This window comes from Fonsecaea multimorphosa, assembly GCF_000836435.1.
Source record: "Fonsecaea multimorphosa CBS 102226 unplaced genomic scaffold supercont1.2, whole genome shotgun sequence".
Lineage (NCBI taxonomy): Eukaryota > Fungi > Ascomycota > Eurotiomycetes > Chaetothyriales > Herpotrichiellaceae > Fonsecaea > Fonsecaea multimorphosa.
Window position 1 is genome coordinate 552,776 of NW_015971636.1, and position 13,440 is coordinate 566,215.

At 51.8% G+C, this 13,440-nt stretch overlaps 6 protein-coding genes across 6 annotated transcripts in view; 2 read left to right on the forward strand and 4 right to left on the reverse strand.

The window, feature by feature from the left end:
• The window catches only part of Z520_01152 (uncharacterized protein), a gene marked incomplete at both ends in the record, with an annotated part of 1,100 nt that extends 430 nt beyond the window's left edge, over window positions 1-670 (reverse strand). The window contains one exon of the mRNA XM_016771670.1: window positions 112-670. Within this exon, the coding sequence (XP_016636809.1) occupies window positions 112-670 (559 nt within the window). The remainder of the gene's footprint in view (window positions 1-111) is intronic.
• Window positions 671-2,135: 1,465 nt separating this feature from the next.
• On the forward strand, window positions 2,136-3,106 carry Z520_01153 (uncharacterized protein; the record flags this gene model as incomplete). The annotated part of the gene is made up of 3 exons (XM_016771671.1): window positions 2,136-2,205; window positions 2,296-2,585; window positions 2,678-3,106. The coding sequence occupies 3 exons, from the start codon at window positions 2,136-2,138 to the stop codon at window positions 3,104-3,106; spliced, it is 789 nt and encodes a 262-aa protein (XP_016636810.1).
• Window positions 3,107-3,539: 433 nt separating this feature from the next.
• On the reverse strand, window positions 3,540-3,854 carry Z520_01154 (uncharacterized protein; the record flags this gene model as incomplete). Its single annotated transcript, XM_016771672.1, has 1 exon — window positions 3,540-3,854. One exon carries the CDS (start codon window positions 3,852-3,854, stop codon window positions 3,540-3,542), a length of 315 nt encoding a protein of 104 aa, XP_016636811.1.
• A 1,998-nt stretch (window positions 3,855-5,852) lies between these two features.
• Window positions 5,853-6,782, reverse strand: Z520_01155 (uncharacterized protein; the record flags this gene model as incomplete). The annotated part of the gene is made up of 2 exons (XM_016771673.1): window positions 5,853-6,464; window positions 6,549-6,782. The coding sequence occupies 2 exons, from the start codon at window positions 6,780-6,782 to the stop codon at window positions 5,853-5,855; spliced, it is 846 nt and encodes a 281-aa protein (XP_016636812.1).
• A 3,120-nt stretch (window positions 6,783-9,902) lies between these two features.
• Window positions 9,903-11,897, forward strand: Z520_01156 (uncharacterized protein; the record flags this gene model as incomplete). The annotated part of the gene is made up of 6 exons (XM_016771674.1): window positions 9,903-10,344; window positions 10,395-10,586; window positions 10,639-10,973; window positions 11,040-11,173; window positions 11,237-11,625; window positions 11,695-11,897. 6 exons carry the CDS (start codon window positions 9,903-9,905, stop codon window positions 11,895-11,897), a joined length of 1,695 nt encoding a protein of 564 aa, XP_016636813.1.
• A 767-nt stretch (window positions 11,898-12,664) lies between these two features.
• On the reverse strand, window positions 12,665-13,163 carry Z520_01157 (uncharacterized protein; the record flags this gene model as incomplete). The annotated part of the gene is made up of 2 exons (XM_016771675.1): window positions 12,665-13,077; window positions 13,136-13,163. 2 exons carry the CDS (start codon window positions 13,161-13,163, stop codon window positions 12,665-12,667), a joined length of 441 nt encoding a protein of 146 aa, XP_016636814.1.
• Between the last annotated feature and the right edge of the window lie 277 nt (window positions 13,164-13,440).

Consider the following 13,440-nt stretch of genomic DNA (forward strand, 5'->3'; position numbering starts at 1 on the left):
CGTGTATAGTGGGATCATCATCGGCCTCAGGATGCGCATCCTCTGGTCGAGTAGGAGAGTCTGGAAGTGCGGCATGGTGTTGCGTTGGAGTCTGCGCGTTATGAAACCCACTAGTCATGTCGTGTATAGTCTGATCGTCGGGGAATTCCTCGCCATCTTCCTCGCCGCCTGCGGCTCCGTGTTGCATCTGAGTGTTGTGACTTCCATATGCTCCGGGGAAGTGACTTCCACCCGGGGTCGGGGCATGCGCCTGGGTATTGTGATCTCCATATGCTCCGGGGAAGTGACTTCCACCTGGAGTAGGGTGTGCATCCTCTGGACGTGTAGGGGAGTCTGGAAGCGCGGGCTCGTGTGGCATGGGAGTCTGCGGGTCATGAAATCCACCGGTCATTGCGTGCATAGTCTCTTCGTCGGGAAACTCCCCGTCCTCGTCGCCTTCCTCGCCACCTGCGGCAGGTACATTGCCATGCGTGGACGGCGCCGTATGAGAAGACCTAGTGCTGGTGGGCGAAAATTGAAACGAAGGCTGGGAACTATGGACTGTGGAAGGTGTTGGCAAAGGCGCCTCTGAGTTGTGTGGCGATGCAGCCGGATGTCCGTTACCACGGGGAGGAGGCGGTCGAGAAGCCTGTGGACGACCTGTAGACGATGAATGACCGGAAGTAGACATGGCGTGCAATGAATGAGTTTGTTGTCTGAAATGGAAACCGTCTGCGCTTCCTCTAATTACGATTCGGAATGATTGAACACTTGAAGCAGACTCAACGAACGGAAACCCAGAGCTGCCGTTTAAATAACCATTTGAACATCTCTCTTGGGAAAGTTTCCATCAGGCTGGCCATGCCTTTAAGAAAAGCTGTGCTATTATCAGGCATGTCCAACTGCGGCAGACGTACAGGTTTGGTGAAGCGCTGATTTTCCCAGATATTCTTTGTGGGGCGGCTGTTTGGCTTTGCTGAGACTGTCGGGTGCTGATGTGGCTGGAGAAGAGACCCCAACGCTGACCACATGGTAGGTTCTCTCCTCTCACCAACATGTTGGTACTCCTTTCAGGATTGTCCCTGTCCACGAATGATGGTGGCAGCTGTTTCGGTAGTGGCGCAGACATGTGTCTGATGTTGACCTCTCGCACCTCGACAATGTTAAAGATGGAGTATGAGCGGAGCTTGAGCGGAGCTGGAATGGAGCTCTGCTGACGATGAGATCTGTACGAGTACCATTTCGGTCGGCACTGGGCGGTGATGTTGTGCGATTCAAAGGCTGGTAGAGAATGGGGAGACCAACCCCTTTTTGGGGGCCGGGTATCTGAGAACCTTGATGATCCTGATCCCGAATGGGAATAAGCAATCACCTATTACTTGTCACATTATGCGCAAACGACAAACGTACCCAATCGCTATACGAGTAATACGGTTGGAGCCGAGGAGGGTGAGCGAGGGCTGCTCTCACCTGAGCTCTCACTCATAACCCCATTCATTGACTCAGCGGAATGAGCCCCACTAAGCATGCCCCCAGGGGCCAGGGCCAGGACGAGTAGGACACGGAGCTATATTGGTATGAGCCAGGAACATCTAGACTGGGCCTGTCACGATCATTTTTGGAGCATCTTAGCTAATAAAATATTACTTTCCAATAAGTCAACAATCCGGAGCCAAACCTGACAAGATGCTCTGGTAGACTGGCTTCTAGCAAAGCCGCGCCTGTGTTACGAGGCGGTCGAAGTTGACGCCTACATCCCAGCAGTGAGTGAAATCTTATACAGAGCTCTGTCCCTCTCTCTCCGTGTGCCCATGAGTATACAAAGATGTCTCCTCTATGGTGCATACTCAATACCTTCGTACTCGTTACCTACGTTATCGTGAATCTCGCCGACCTCGGAGCCTCGTCCGCGGATTTCCCCATGCATCTCCGCACCGGCCCCGGCTGGATTGTTTCTACTCCTCACAGCCTTGCACTCGGTAACCTTATTGCTCGGCTATCTAACAAGGCATATATACATTATATATACACACATAGTTGAATTTATCCCTCCCGAAGTCTCTATATGTGTCCCAGCTGCGTGGTACGAATTGTCCCAGGAAAGAGAGACTTGATTACCTCCCCCACTTTAAGGCTTTGACTCTATCCGATCAATCATGGCATCACAATACCTCAGCAGCATGTTCTCACTTGAGGGGAAGACCGCCATCATAACCGGTGCAACAGGTAATAATAAATATGGACCCCTTCCCCCCTCGCAGAAGGACCCTTCGGCGACAAGGTCTTGACATGTCCGGGATTTGCTCACTCTAAGAGCAGGTGGGCTGGGCTCGGCCCTCGCTGTCGCGCTGGCGCAGGCGGGCGTGTCGGCCGTCATCTCCATCGAAGCCCCCAACGACCCTCTTTCGGCGGATCTAAAGACCAAGATCGAGAGCGTAGGGGGAAAATTGACCACGTTCCACTGCGACCTGCGCAACCCCAAGAGTCTCCGAGAGTGCTACCAGTCGATATGGAAAGCCGGGATTGTGCCCGACGTCTTGCTCAATGTCGCTGGTGTCATGCGCCGGAATCTTTGCGAGAATGCCACCGATGACGAGATTGATCTGGTGAGAGTTGAAGACCTAACCCGACCTCCCCCTTTCTTTCCCTTAACTCGTTACCTTTGCAAAGAGGTGCAGACACTTACATCTTCCATTAGCTGGTGGATGTAAACATGAAAGCAGTCTACATTTCCATGCAGGAATTTGGCCGCAAACTCTTAGCTCTGGGACGACCTGGGAAAATCATCAACATTGCTTCCGTCACCTCTTATCAAGCTGGCTTCAACACGAGCGTTTATTCAAGCACCAAGGGCGCCGTGCTGCAGATGACCAAGGCCTTCAGCAACGAGTGGGCGAGCAAAGGTATCCAGGTGAATTGCATCGCGCCGGGATTCATGAGGACTTCCATGACCGCCCAATATCAAGATGACCAGAAGATGATTGACTATCTCATGACGCGAGTTCCGATGCAGCGATGGGGGGAACCTCAAGATCTGGTGTCCGCGATGCTCTTCCTGGCTGCGCCAGGAAATACTTTCACATCTGGAGCCTGTTTGATTGTCGATGGCGGATATTGCGGCAAATAGTTCTCATAAAAGGCCAATGAAACTGGCGGTAGAGGTCATTTCCATCGGTATGAGACGAGGTGGTCAGCCGTGGCCTGAGCTAGTTCTCGCCAAATCCGAGCTCCGTAGTCCGCCAACAGGGAGTTTTCCTTCCCTTTTACCACTGCACTGACAGAAAAACGCGGTGCGCCAGTTTTAGACTGCACTTGGCTAGAATCTTCTGCTGGCGCCCATGCTTCGTATTCCAATTCCAAAAAGGCGTGAATGTCACTGCTAGTCCTGACCATGTGAACGTTTGGGTCCAATCGACGAAGCCCTCCACCCGACGTATCACCGGAATATGTTGTTCTATATGATGTCTTCAATTTCGGTGAGAGAGGACAGAGAGTTCGGTTCCCCATTGGCGATCGGCGAAATTCAGGGAGGTGTTCAAAGCTTTCGGGTGTGGCCACCATCATAAAGGTCCCAGCAGCATAGCAGTCGGCCTTTCGTTCCCTTTCTTCATTGCTTTGTAATGTACAGAAGCTAGAGAGACCGTCATGCTGAGGAGAAGGTTTTGCAGGAGGACTGCCGTGATGCCAAACGCAGGAACTGGATCTGTTGACGTTGGGATATTGGCGAAGGATTCGTGCTGTGTCATCGCGAAAGCAGAGTCTTGGTGTCCATTGACAGAAAAGATGTAAGCGTTGGCAATGTTCACACCTGGGCCGTAGCTCATCGCATTTGACCTGTAGAAGAGGGTCAACTCTGTCAAGGTGTCACACACCATGATTCGCATACCTTTCGATCCCGGCACGTTTGGCATCCAGTTCTCGTCCTATTGTACGGGTGTGACGAAGAGTTTTTCCTTGGGCTGGCTTGTTGCACCTTTTGCTCTTGCTCGAGGTTCCGGGATGATGGCGGCGGACTGGTCCCCAGGCTCATCTCTCGCGGATCATCCGTGGAGGGGTGAAAGGCTCTGGGTGGAGTAGACGACGGTCTTATGGCGGGGTAGCATTCTCTGCTTCGCACTCGGCAGGACCAACTTCACAATTCAGCTTAGGTGACAAGTGGTAAGAAACTCTAGGAGGAACAGCGCATTTTTGGCACTGGGCAATCTTGTTACAAGTAGCCAGCTGCTTCCAGCTCCGGAGCGTAAGCATGGGATCTAGACCGTGACTAGACCACGGGTCATGAGGCTCACCTTTACGTGCTCTTTGGCGTTTAACAGGTCGTGGCAGATCATTCCTCAACAAAGGAACACCCGGGCCGCTCGGACGTTGCATTGCCATTTAGCAGCGGAGATCATCTCCGAAGCGAGGACGATCCGTGCTGATCCCATTACCAAGACAATCGTTCGACCTCACTTAGCGAGGATGATTATGTAGCTTCCTCCAGCAACTACCTAGGTACATACAACGCCTCAGGTCCTTTCAGCCAGCGAGGCAACCCCTTTCCGCTGCTAGCCTTGCTTAACGTGCGATTATCTTGTCACCCCTGGAAATCCAAGCCACAGGCACAAGAGACGGATCTATGTACCGGGGATGTTTCGAAAAAGGATGGCTCAACAGTTGAGGAATGGTGGTTAAGGATCTCTTTTCCCTCCAGCAAAGATGTCACTTAACCTGCTGAGAGGGGCTATGAGTTCAAACTGAACCCTGGTTGCGGTCGTTGAAGCTGGTAAGATGCCCTGCTTGGCTTCCACCTCTTGGATCCATTAGCAGGTCACTTGGTCCAGCAGACTGGCCCGGAATACGGTCCAAATTATCTGGAGACTCAAAATCAAAGGAGGCTGAGCGACAGGTGCTAAACCTCAATCGTCCGTGTGAGGCAACTGACAAGCCCTCAGCCACAAATGTGCCGCGTGTTATATCCCAAGTATGATCCCAGGAACCTAGATCCGGAGATATTTTCCGAGGACCGACGAAAGGTGATTCATGAAAAGAACATGTCTGTCACCTGTCTGCGGATCGAGATCCCTTAACACCGGAGTCCATAAGATCTGCATTTGAGGGATATAAGGGGAGTCTCGTCGAATAAAGGTTCTGTGGCTCCAACTCTTGACAATGAAAAGCTAACCAATGAGGCCAATTCGAGACCTCTTGAGAGAACAAGCACGCTTTTTCAGGGTCGGTCGGAAAGAGGTTTGTTTGTGTTCCTTGTCCTTGAGCGGTTTCTTTTCCCGGCCATGGAAAGCTAGACAAACTGATGAGGCCTTATTCAAAGTGAATCCAATGTTTCGAAAACCCTAAAACGGGAACGCCATAGCCCGGGTTGATGGGGTCTGAGCATATTTCCATCAGCCAGCGGCTACCACAGGCACGATCGGATGCCATTGTGACGCGCGACATGAAGTTGTTGTCCACACGCCAGTCTTCTAGCAATTTCCAGGCCAGCTGGGCCGTACTCAACTCAGTGTGTCTGTCACGTCCGATTGTTACAGCATGTGGGTGTCTATCCCGTATCGACTCGAGCAAACTTGGGAAACATTGGCATCAGAAGGTCAAAATGTAATGCCGATCACATCAAGACTTGTTCACAACGGCTGGCTCTCGACTAAGGGGGGCTACGAGAGCTTCATAGCGAAATTTCGCTGATGGCAATTTTCGAGCCAATGCACTGGTCAACTTTTTGCTAAATAACATCTCGTTATTGCTTCCCCCAACAAGTGCCAAGGTAGCTTCGCCTCCCTGATTTTGTCACGCTGCTGATGCTGCAGCAGTTATTGACCGGCTCCGGGTGTGCTGGCCCGAAGCTCTGTATCGTGATGATTCTTCGCAATCACGTTTCATCTCAAATTGTCCGGTATTGCGTTGTGATAGTGCGAGTGTCGCTGGGGACGGCGAAAGTCCTCATCATCTGCCACTGCGTACTCGGTTGCAATGCTGATCTGGCCCTTTCCGTCCCCAGTGTATAGCTCTGCAGACGACCTCGACCGAGTGAGGCGTCGCTCAGACCCGTCGCCGTCGCCTTCGGTGGCCTTGTCATCTTCTTCCCCCTTGTTCCTGTTGCCACTTCTGTTCCAGAGCGTCGCAAGCTGATGCGCCTGGCCGCTGCTGACCACGCCTGCACTTCCCTGAGACGACTTCTTTGTTCCACTGACAGACAGTTCGCCTTTTCTCCAAATTGAGTAGAATGCCTTGATCCCCGGCATGTTTGCGGCGAAAATGCCGACCTGGATCTCGACGGCCGAGATCAGGATCATCCGGCCGAGAATATAAGTGAAGTCCGGGTTGGTAGCGAACTGGTTGACCACGACCAGCCGGAGGCCCGACACGACCACGACGACCCCGCCCATAGTGATGACCGAGTACACGGCGAGGCGGCGTCGCCAGCTCATTTGCAGGCCCCAGAACACGGTCACAGGAAGGAAGAGGATAATGCAGTCGAGAAACAGTTCCTATCATTATCGTCGTCATCGTTAGCAGGATATATAATCAACAAATACTATTTCACCAAACAGAAGAAGCGTGTGTCGACATACCAAGCTTCCTGGCACAAAATAAGTCACTTTTGACGGGAGACATTTCGCCGTGGGAAATTGAGTTGGATACCAAAAGGCCTGGAGAGGATCGCATTGGAGACAATAGATCAGCCAGATGGTGACGGTGATTGTAGCGGTCAGTCCGATGGTGCCGAAGACCAGCATTCGATACGTTCTTTCCTTGCCGAGGCGGAGGTAAAAGAGCAGGAAGCAAAGTTTGATCCAGAAGTGCATCCAGATGTAGTATATTTCTTCGGCGAAGAGCACCTGTGGCAGGAGAGTTCAGCTTGTGTTGTGGCGAGCGGGTGTAGATAGGGGAGAACTGTACCTTCAATATCGTGGTCAGGTTGTCGGGGTTCTCTGCTAGGACTTCCTGCATTTGTCTATAGGAATTTCATCAGCAACTTGAAGATAAGGCCCGGATTTTGCTTGTCGTAAAACCATACCGACCGCCACCGTGATTGAGGAACAAATACAAGACGACTTGTTGGCCTGCATTGAAGAACTTGATTTGGTGTTAGCCTTGCGCCCTGGACATGAATCATGCAGGAAGGGAGCCTCATACCAGACAAAAGAACATGGCCCAGTCATCCCAGCCCAGCTGTTGCAAGATGACGCCTCTCGTCCACAAGCGAAGAAGGATGCTTCCTTCACCAATGACGAAGAGTATGTTGATGACAACATGGCAAATCGGCTGAAGGCTCTCTGGCTGACCCATTCTGATTGTAAAAGAAAAAGTGAATTGTCGAATAAACCCTTCTGACCAGCAGACTTGAAATCCTCAGAGGCTCAGAAGGTCGTCCATCTATTTATTGTCGAACAAGAAGACGAGACGCTTTGAACTGACAGCTATCATCAGGGGACAACCTGGACAAGGCTACATACCTGCCTTCGTGGGTCTATTCTGAAAACTTCAAGAGATCGTCGACCGTCGATCACACGCCCGGGGACCTAAATCCGTGGGCCTGGGGGAGTTGGTTAGTTCGCATAGCCTTGAACCGTCCCTTATTGCTCCAACAGAGAAAAATGGGGAGGTCGAAAAAAAAACGGTCCCAATGGGGATACCAGATCCTGGTACAAAAAATTGAGTTCAAATTGCCTCTCACTCCATGCGTGAAGTCGACGAAACGAGCAATTGTGGCTGGGATGTCCCCGTAGGCGAAGACGCCGAAGAGCTTAGAAATTTCTCTCTGGCCCCTCAGAGAGGTGGTCATAGCGGATCCTAGGCGGATGAATAAACCATGACCATGAAAACTGGGAACTCGATAGAGGGAGAAGTAGAATATGTCTTGGAGACGACGCCAAAATACAGTTACCGGCCATATTAAAGCTGTCAGAGCTTGCACTTTGCAGCCTGCTACAGATTTTGCTTTCCCCGCGGACAGGGAGCCCCGGGCCTTGCTCTTGCGTTGCTTAGGGTGGCTCACTGGAGCGTTATGGGAGGGTAAGGGACCGGGAGGGTGCGACATATACCGTACGAGCGTTTCTCGACAACCCTGATGATCGACAAAAGTCGCATTACCCGTCGAGAAGCATCCCTACCATTGTTCACAGGGGATTCGGCTCTATAAAAGACCAAGCACAGCGAAGGCGGTTCCGCTCTTAGTCAGGCCCAGACTTTGAAACACCGGAAAAAAAGAGTTTATGCGAAATATGGGTTGAGGAATGGGTTTCTGGATGAAGGGCGGGTGACAGTGGTGGGCGAGTGAGATACGACCAAGATCTCAGTTGCGAGGTTGGCCGGAGACTTTGTTGCATCCAATCATCCCCTCAGAACTTACAAAGCTTATTTTCACCGAAAAAGATCCTTTTCAACCAAACCTGATTGACATCAACTAGAGGCGAACCGGGCCGCGGACCGGGACAACAACGGGTCCAATGTTGGGGAACACCGATTTGCAACGGTCGCCATCTGGTCGAAACCACTGTGGGAACAGGGTTACTCGTGTGGGATACCATTAGGTACTGCCTTCAAGGATCCAGGTACAGGTGATGCCCGAATGTGGTCCCTCGAGGGCCTACTTATCATAACCATACTGATCGACAGGATCGACGAGGAGGCAGCAACGGTTGTCGGGTTTGTGGGGAAGAGGCCTTCCTAAGGAGGCAAGAAGGGCGTGTGGCCTCCGCAAGGCTTCCCCTTGATACGCCAACGGTCTGTTCAGAAGGGGATTAGAGTACGTTAAGAAGACGCAAAGCCCGTACCAGTACCACATACCCATTTACTCGTGGAGTCGTTGTTGCAACAAGCCTTCCACTTTTCATCTCCCCATGCTCAAAGCGACAACGCAGCCGTTGGTGATCAGCGTACTCCAACAAAAATACTGGGCGTCAGTGGAGACCATGGATACTCGTGTGGACGTGTACTCGGTACCACTCCTAGAGTTAATAGCCAGCTGCCTTATATTTTCTCGATATTAGATGGAGAATTAGGTGCGAAAGAGGATAATGAGAGGTCAGTACAACACATACCTCTCACAGGATCCTCTGAACAATATCCAAATGATCTCGACAAGTTTGCTACTGGTCGTGTCAGAGATGGATTTGGATGTGGATAATTGACGTGGCCCCAAGATAACAAACTCCACTGATCGACGAAGGATGAAACGGGAATGGCACCCATTATTACTTGCCGGCTTTCTCCGTTGGGCCGTTGGGGCCTTTAAAGTCTTGGTTGATGTGTAAGTGTGTATGTCGACACAACAAATCATCCTGCTCGTCGATCTGCACAACCGCCAACGGTGGTGAGGCACATGTATATAGTAATATGCGACCCACAACCGCGCCGCACCAGCAGACATCACAGTCCAGGATCGTGTCCTTATGAGGAAAGACTCCTCTCGGTGTGTACCGCAGGGAACAATCGATCGTCGTGATTCTGAGCCTAGACTTTACCCCATTTGCTTTCCTGCTTCGCAAAGCGAGACAAGGCTAGACCTAGTATTTGCTAACCGAAAGCTCGGGTCGTCCTGAGGACCAGTGAAAAGTTCCGCGTGCACACTCGGAGGTACTAGCATATCAAGGGTAAGGCGCAACCCCTGCTTCCTGACTCGCTAACGAAGCCGGTTCAACGGTGGTGCGTCGGAGCACTACTACTGAAGTGTCAGAAAATTGGAGAGCCTTGGTTTGCTCTTTGTCGAAGTCCTAGTCGAAAGATGTCTGCAGGACGCTTTTCAAGAGTGGAGCCCTCCTGGCAGGCTAGCATTTCTCTGTCGGACTTACCAGTTTGGTATATGCCTTATTAACCGGGACTCTCCTTCTGGAACCCTTGAGGCCTGAATGCTTCTCTTCTCTACCAGCAGATAGTTGATTCCATTCCGAGACGTCGCCCGAGAGGTGATCCTTCCCGCAAACATGGAACCTGCGTGGACGACCATGAACCTCCTCAAGCGTGCATTGGACGCCGAACTCGGACTTACTGCGGCCACCTCCTTCGCGTTGGGAGTAATCTTCCACCAAGGTATACGTCCAATCGAGATTGACAACCGAGTATGGACGCTCCTCATACTTTTCTCGAGCTTCAACACGGCAGCTTTCTTTGGCTATGCTTTTGTCGTACCACATGGGATACTGGCGGCAGGCCTCAGAGTTTTCGTCGTGGATAGCGCATTTCTTGCTGGTGTGTATGGCAGCATTGCCATCTATCGGTTGTTCTTTCATCGGTTGAGGAAATTTCCCGGGCCCTGGGGCGCGAAGCTGTCTCGGTTTTGGGCTCTCAAAAGATCCCTGAGAAAGGTCCAGTTTAACTATGAAGTCGAGACCCTGCACAAGCAATACGGAGACTTTGTTCGGATCGGTATTCAAGATTGCAACTGCCAAAGCCGCCTCTGCTGACCCTGGGTATAGGTCCTCGCGAGATTTCAATCAACCGGGCCTCTGCCATTGACCTTGTATATGGGCCTCCTTCCAAGTTGCCCAAATCGACATGGTACAGCCAAGTGTCGGATGACATTAATAAATGCTCCATCAACTCGACACGGGACATGCAGGTCCATCGACAGAGACGACGGGCTTGGGACCGTGGATTTAGCGTCAAAGGTAACTCGCCGTTCAGATCTCCAACGGGCGGGTGCTGACTCCATGCTGCTAGCACTCTCAACGTACGAGCCCCGCGTGAAAGCTAAGACAGATCTCTTGCTTTCACGGATTGCTGCGTCCGGAGGCTCGGCGATGAATATCACCGAGTGGTCAATGTTTTACACTTTCGATGTCATGGGCGACATTGGCTTGAGTAAGGACTTTGAAATGCTTACCACTGGAGGTGAACACAAAGCCATCAAGGGGCTGCATGATCAAATGATCACGATCGGCACTCTCGGCACTCTCCCCTGGCTGCTCGCATTTTTCAGCGCCATTCCTGGAATTGCCGGCACCTTTCAGGACTTTATGGAGTACTGTCGCGAGCAACTCGAGGAGAAGAAGAGAGTCAGTGCCCGACTTCCCCTTCCAAGATGCACCGAAAGCTGCTGACAAGTTGAATCTCGTGCACAGTCGACGGGCAAGGACCAAGAGCCTCGTGATGTTATTTCTTGGTTGATCAAAGCCAAGTATGAAAATGACCACTCCGCGCCGCCTTCGGACTTTGCACTGAGCGAGGATACTCGCCTGATCATCATTGCTGGAAGGTATGCCACCGTCGGTCAACTCGCGATGCTCTGACGGCAGCACCTTTCTAACGCTTTCATCAGTGACACCACCGCGGCCGCTCTCGCTAACACATTCTTTTACCTGGCGAGAAATCCGACCGTGCAGCAAAAACTCCAGAAAGAGCTGGATACCATATTTCCCGCTGGTGAGAAGGATTGGACGTACGAGAAGGCGAAATTTCCGTATTTGGACAACATCATCAACGAATCTTTGCGCCTCAAGCCTCCTGTGCCAGGTGGTCTTCCTCGAATCACCCCTCCGCAAGGGCTGCAGATTGATGAAATATATATCCCCGGAGACACCATCGTCGGAGTTCCAGTTCATACCCTCCAGCGAGATCCGCGATATTTCGAGCGACCTTTGGAGTTCATACCTGAAAGATGGGAACAGATCAGCACGGAAAAGAGCCCGTTCTTCCCTTTCTCGAAAGGTATGTCAACAACCCAAGATCTTCAATATCGTCCCCTCAGGCGAAGTACAGTGCTGATCTTGATGATAGGCGCATTCGGCTGCGTAGGGAAGCAGCTTGCAATGATGGAACTTCGCATGGTCTTGTCGAGGGTTGCTCTGGGCTTCGATATTTCCTTTGCTGATGGCGAAGATGGGGTTAAATTCGACGCGGAGGTTATGGACACGTTTACGCTCACGTTGCCGCCTCTGAAGATGAAGTTCACGCGTAGACAGTCCAAGACTGAGATGTAACCTCTTCAGAGGATCAGCCGTTGCTCAGGCAGATACTCAGGCAGATAATGGCGGACGTTCGCTCGAGGTAGAGTCCAACTAGTCTCGTCCCAATGTCGATGAGATGAAGGTTACAGTGGGTTCCGAAAGGAACGGTTGTTGCCTCTTAGGAAAGTACCTAGGTAGTTTAAGGAGGTCTGTAAGGTAGGGATAAAGGGTCCGGAGCATAGCGTGCGCGACGCGACGCGTCGTTTCACTTAGACGACATCACCTGACATATCACACTAGTCTAATCCAAGAATAGCGCCAAACCGTCTACCTGCCTCGCTGCTTCCTTCCCAAATGTTCGTGATTCTCTTCTTTTTGTAGACACAGATTCATTCAAGAAAATGCATTGCTTATGCAGGTATGACTTTCTTGCTACGCGGGAAACCCCATGAATCACTGCGCCGGCCCAGAATACTGAAGACGAAGCAACCAAAAGAAGCTGCATAAGCAGAGGCTACTACCACGGAGCAACCCACGTAATGACTTTGAAAGGGTACATTGCCATATTCGAAGGGTTCATCCAGGTCCCTGATGGGTCTCGCTCCCCACTATGATAGGTAAAGCTCCTAAATGGTCACCGTCGGCTTCTCATTTCTTCTCTCTTTCACCCTGAGGGGAGGGTCTGAGAGGCGGCATTATCTTCGAGGACGTTCGTGCTACGAAGCCTTACCCAGAGCAATTCGAAAGGTAAAAGAGATGGATATTTGCCTATTCCTCGTTAAGTCGACAGCTACAGCCTTTCAATTTCTCATGTCCTTCTCATCCGTCCATGCGCCCACAAACTGCAAGCTCTGGCAACTTGTCTCACTCTTGGCAGGATTGTCACTCTTCGACTCCCCATCCGTGGTCTTGAATTTGGAGAGCTCTCCCGCCAGTTCATCTGCAGCACGGAGCTGCTGATTGATCGAGTCCCATCTCTGCCGCCCCTGATCTCCTACAGGGGAGTAGCCATGGCAGCCGTGGACCCAGTCTCGGGTTCGCCGGTCTCGAGTGGCTTCCTCTTGCCGGTTGTTCGCACCCAAGTCGGGCTTCATAGGTCTGGGTTGAACACCGTTCACTGCACGTAAGGTCTGCGAAGTCTCTCGCACCGTGCAGGGTTCGGAGAAGTGGATGGAGGATGTGTTGGACCTCGTTGAGGTGCCGTGCCGGAACTCTGCAGATGTGTGTCAGCAGCTGGTCCAAGCCCCGAGCAGCCGATTCTGGGGGCCTACTGTGTTCAACGTTGGTGGGGTCGGACATTGGGGGGAAACGACTGGTTGAGGGCTGCGTTATCAGATGAAGAGATGGATTCATCCGTCAAAGAGACGTGGGCCGATGGTCTACTGCTGCAATCCTTTTATGGGATTCCAGGTTTCTTGTCTTGTAAGTGCTCGACGGTCTACCGTGGTTGAAGTGTCTTCTATAAGTAGGGATTGGGGTGCATTGACCTCTGCAATGGTAGGCCGCCGCTCTGTAGGCCACTTCTCTCTACCACCTTTGTAGGCCACTTCTCTCTACCACCTTTGTAGGCCACTTC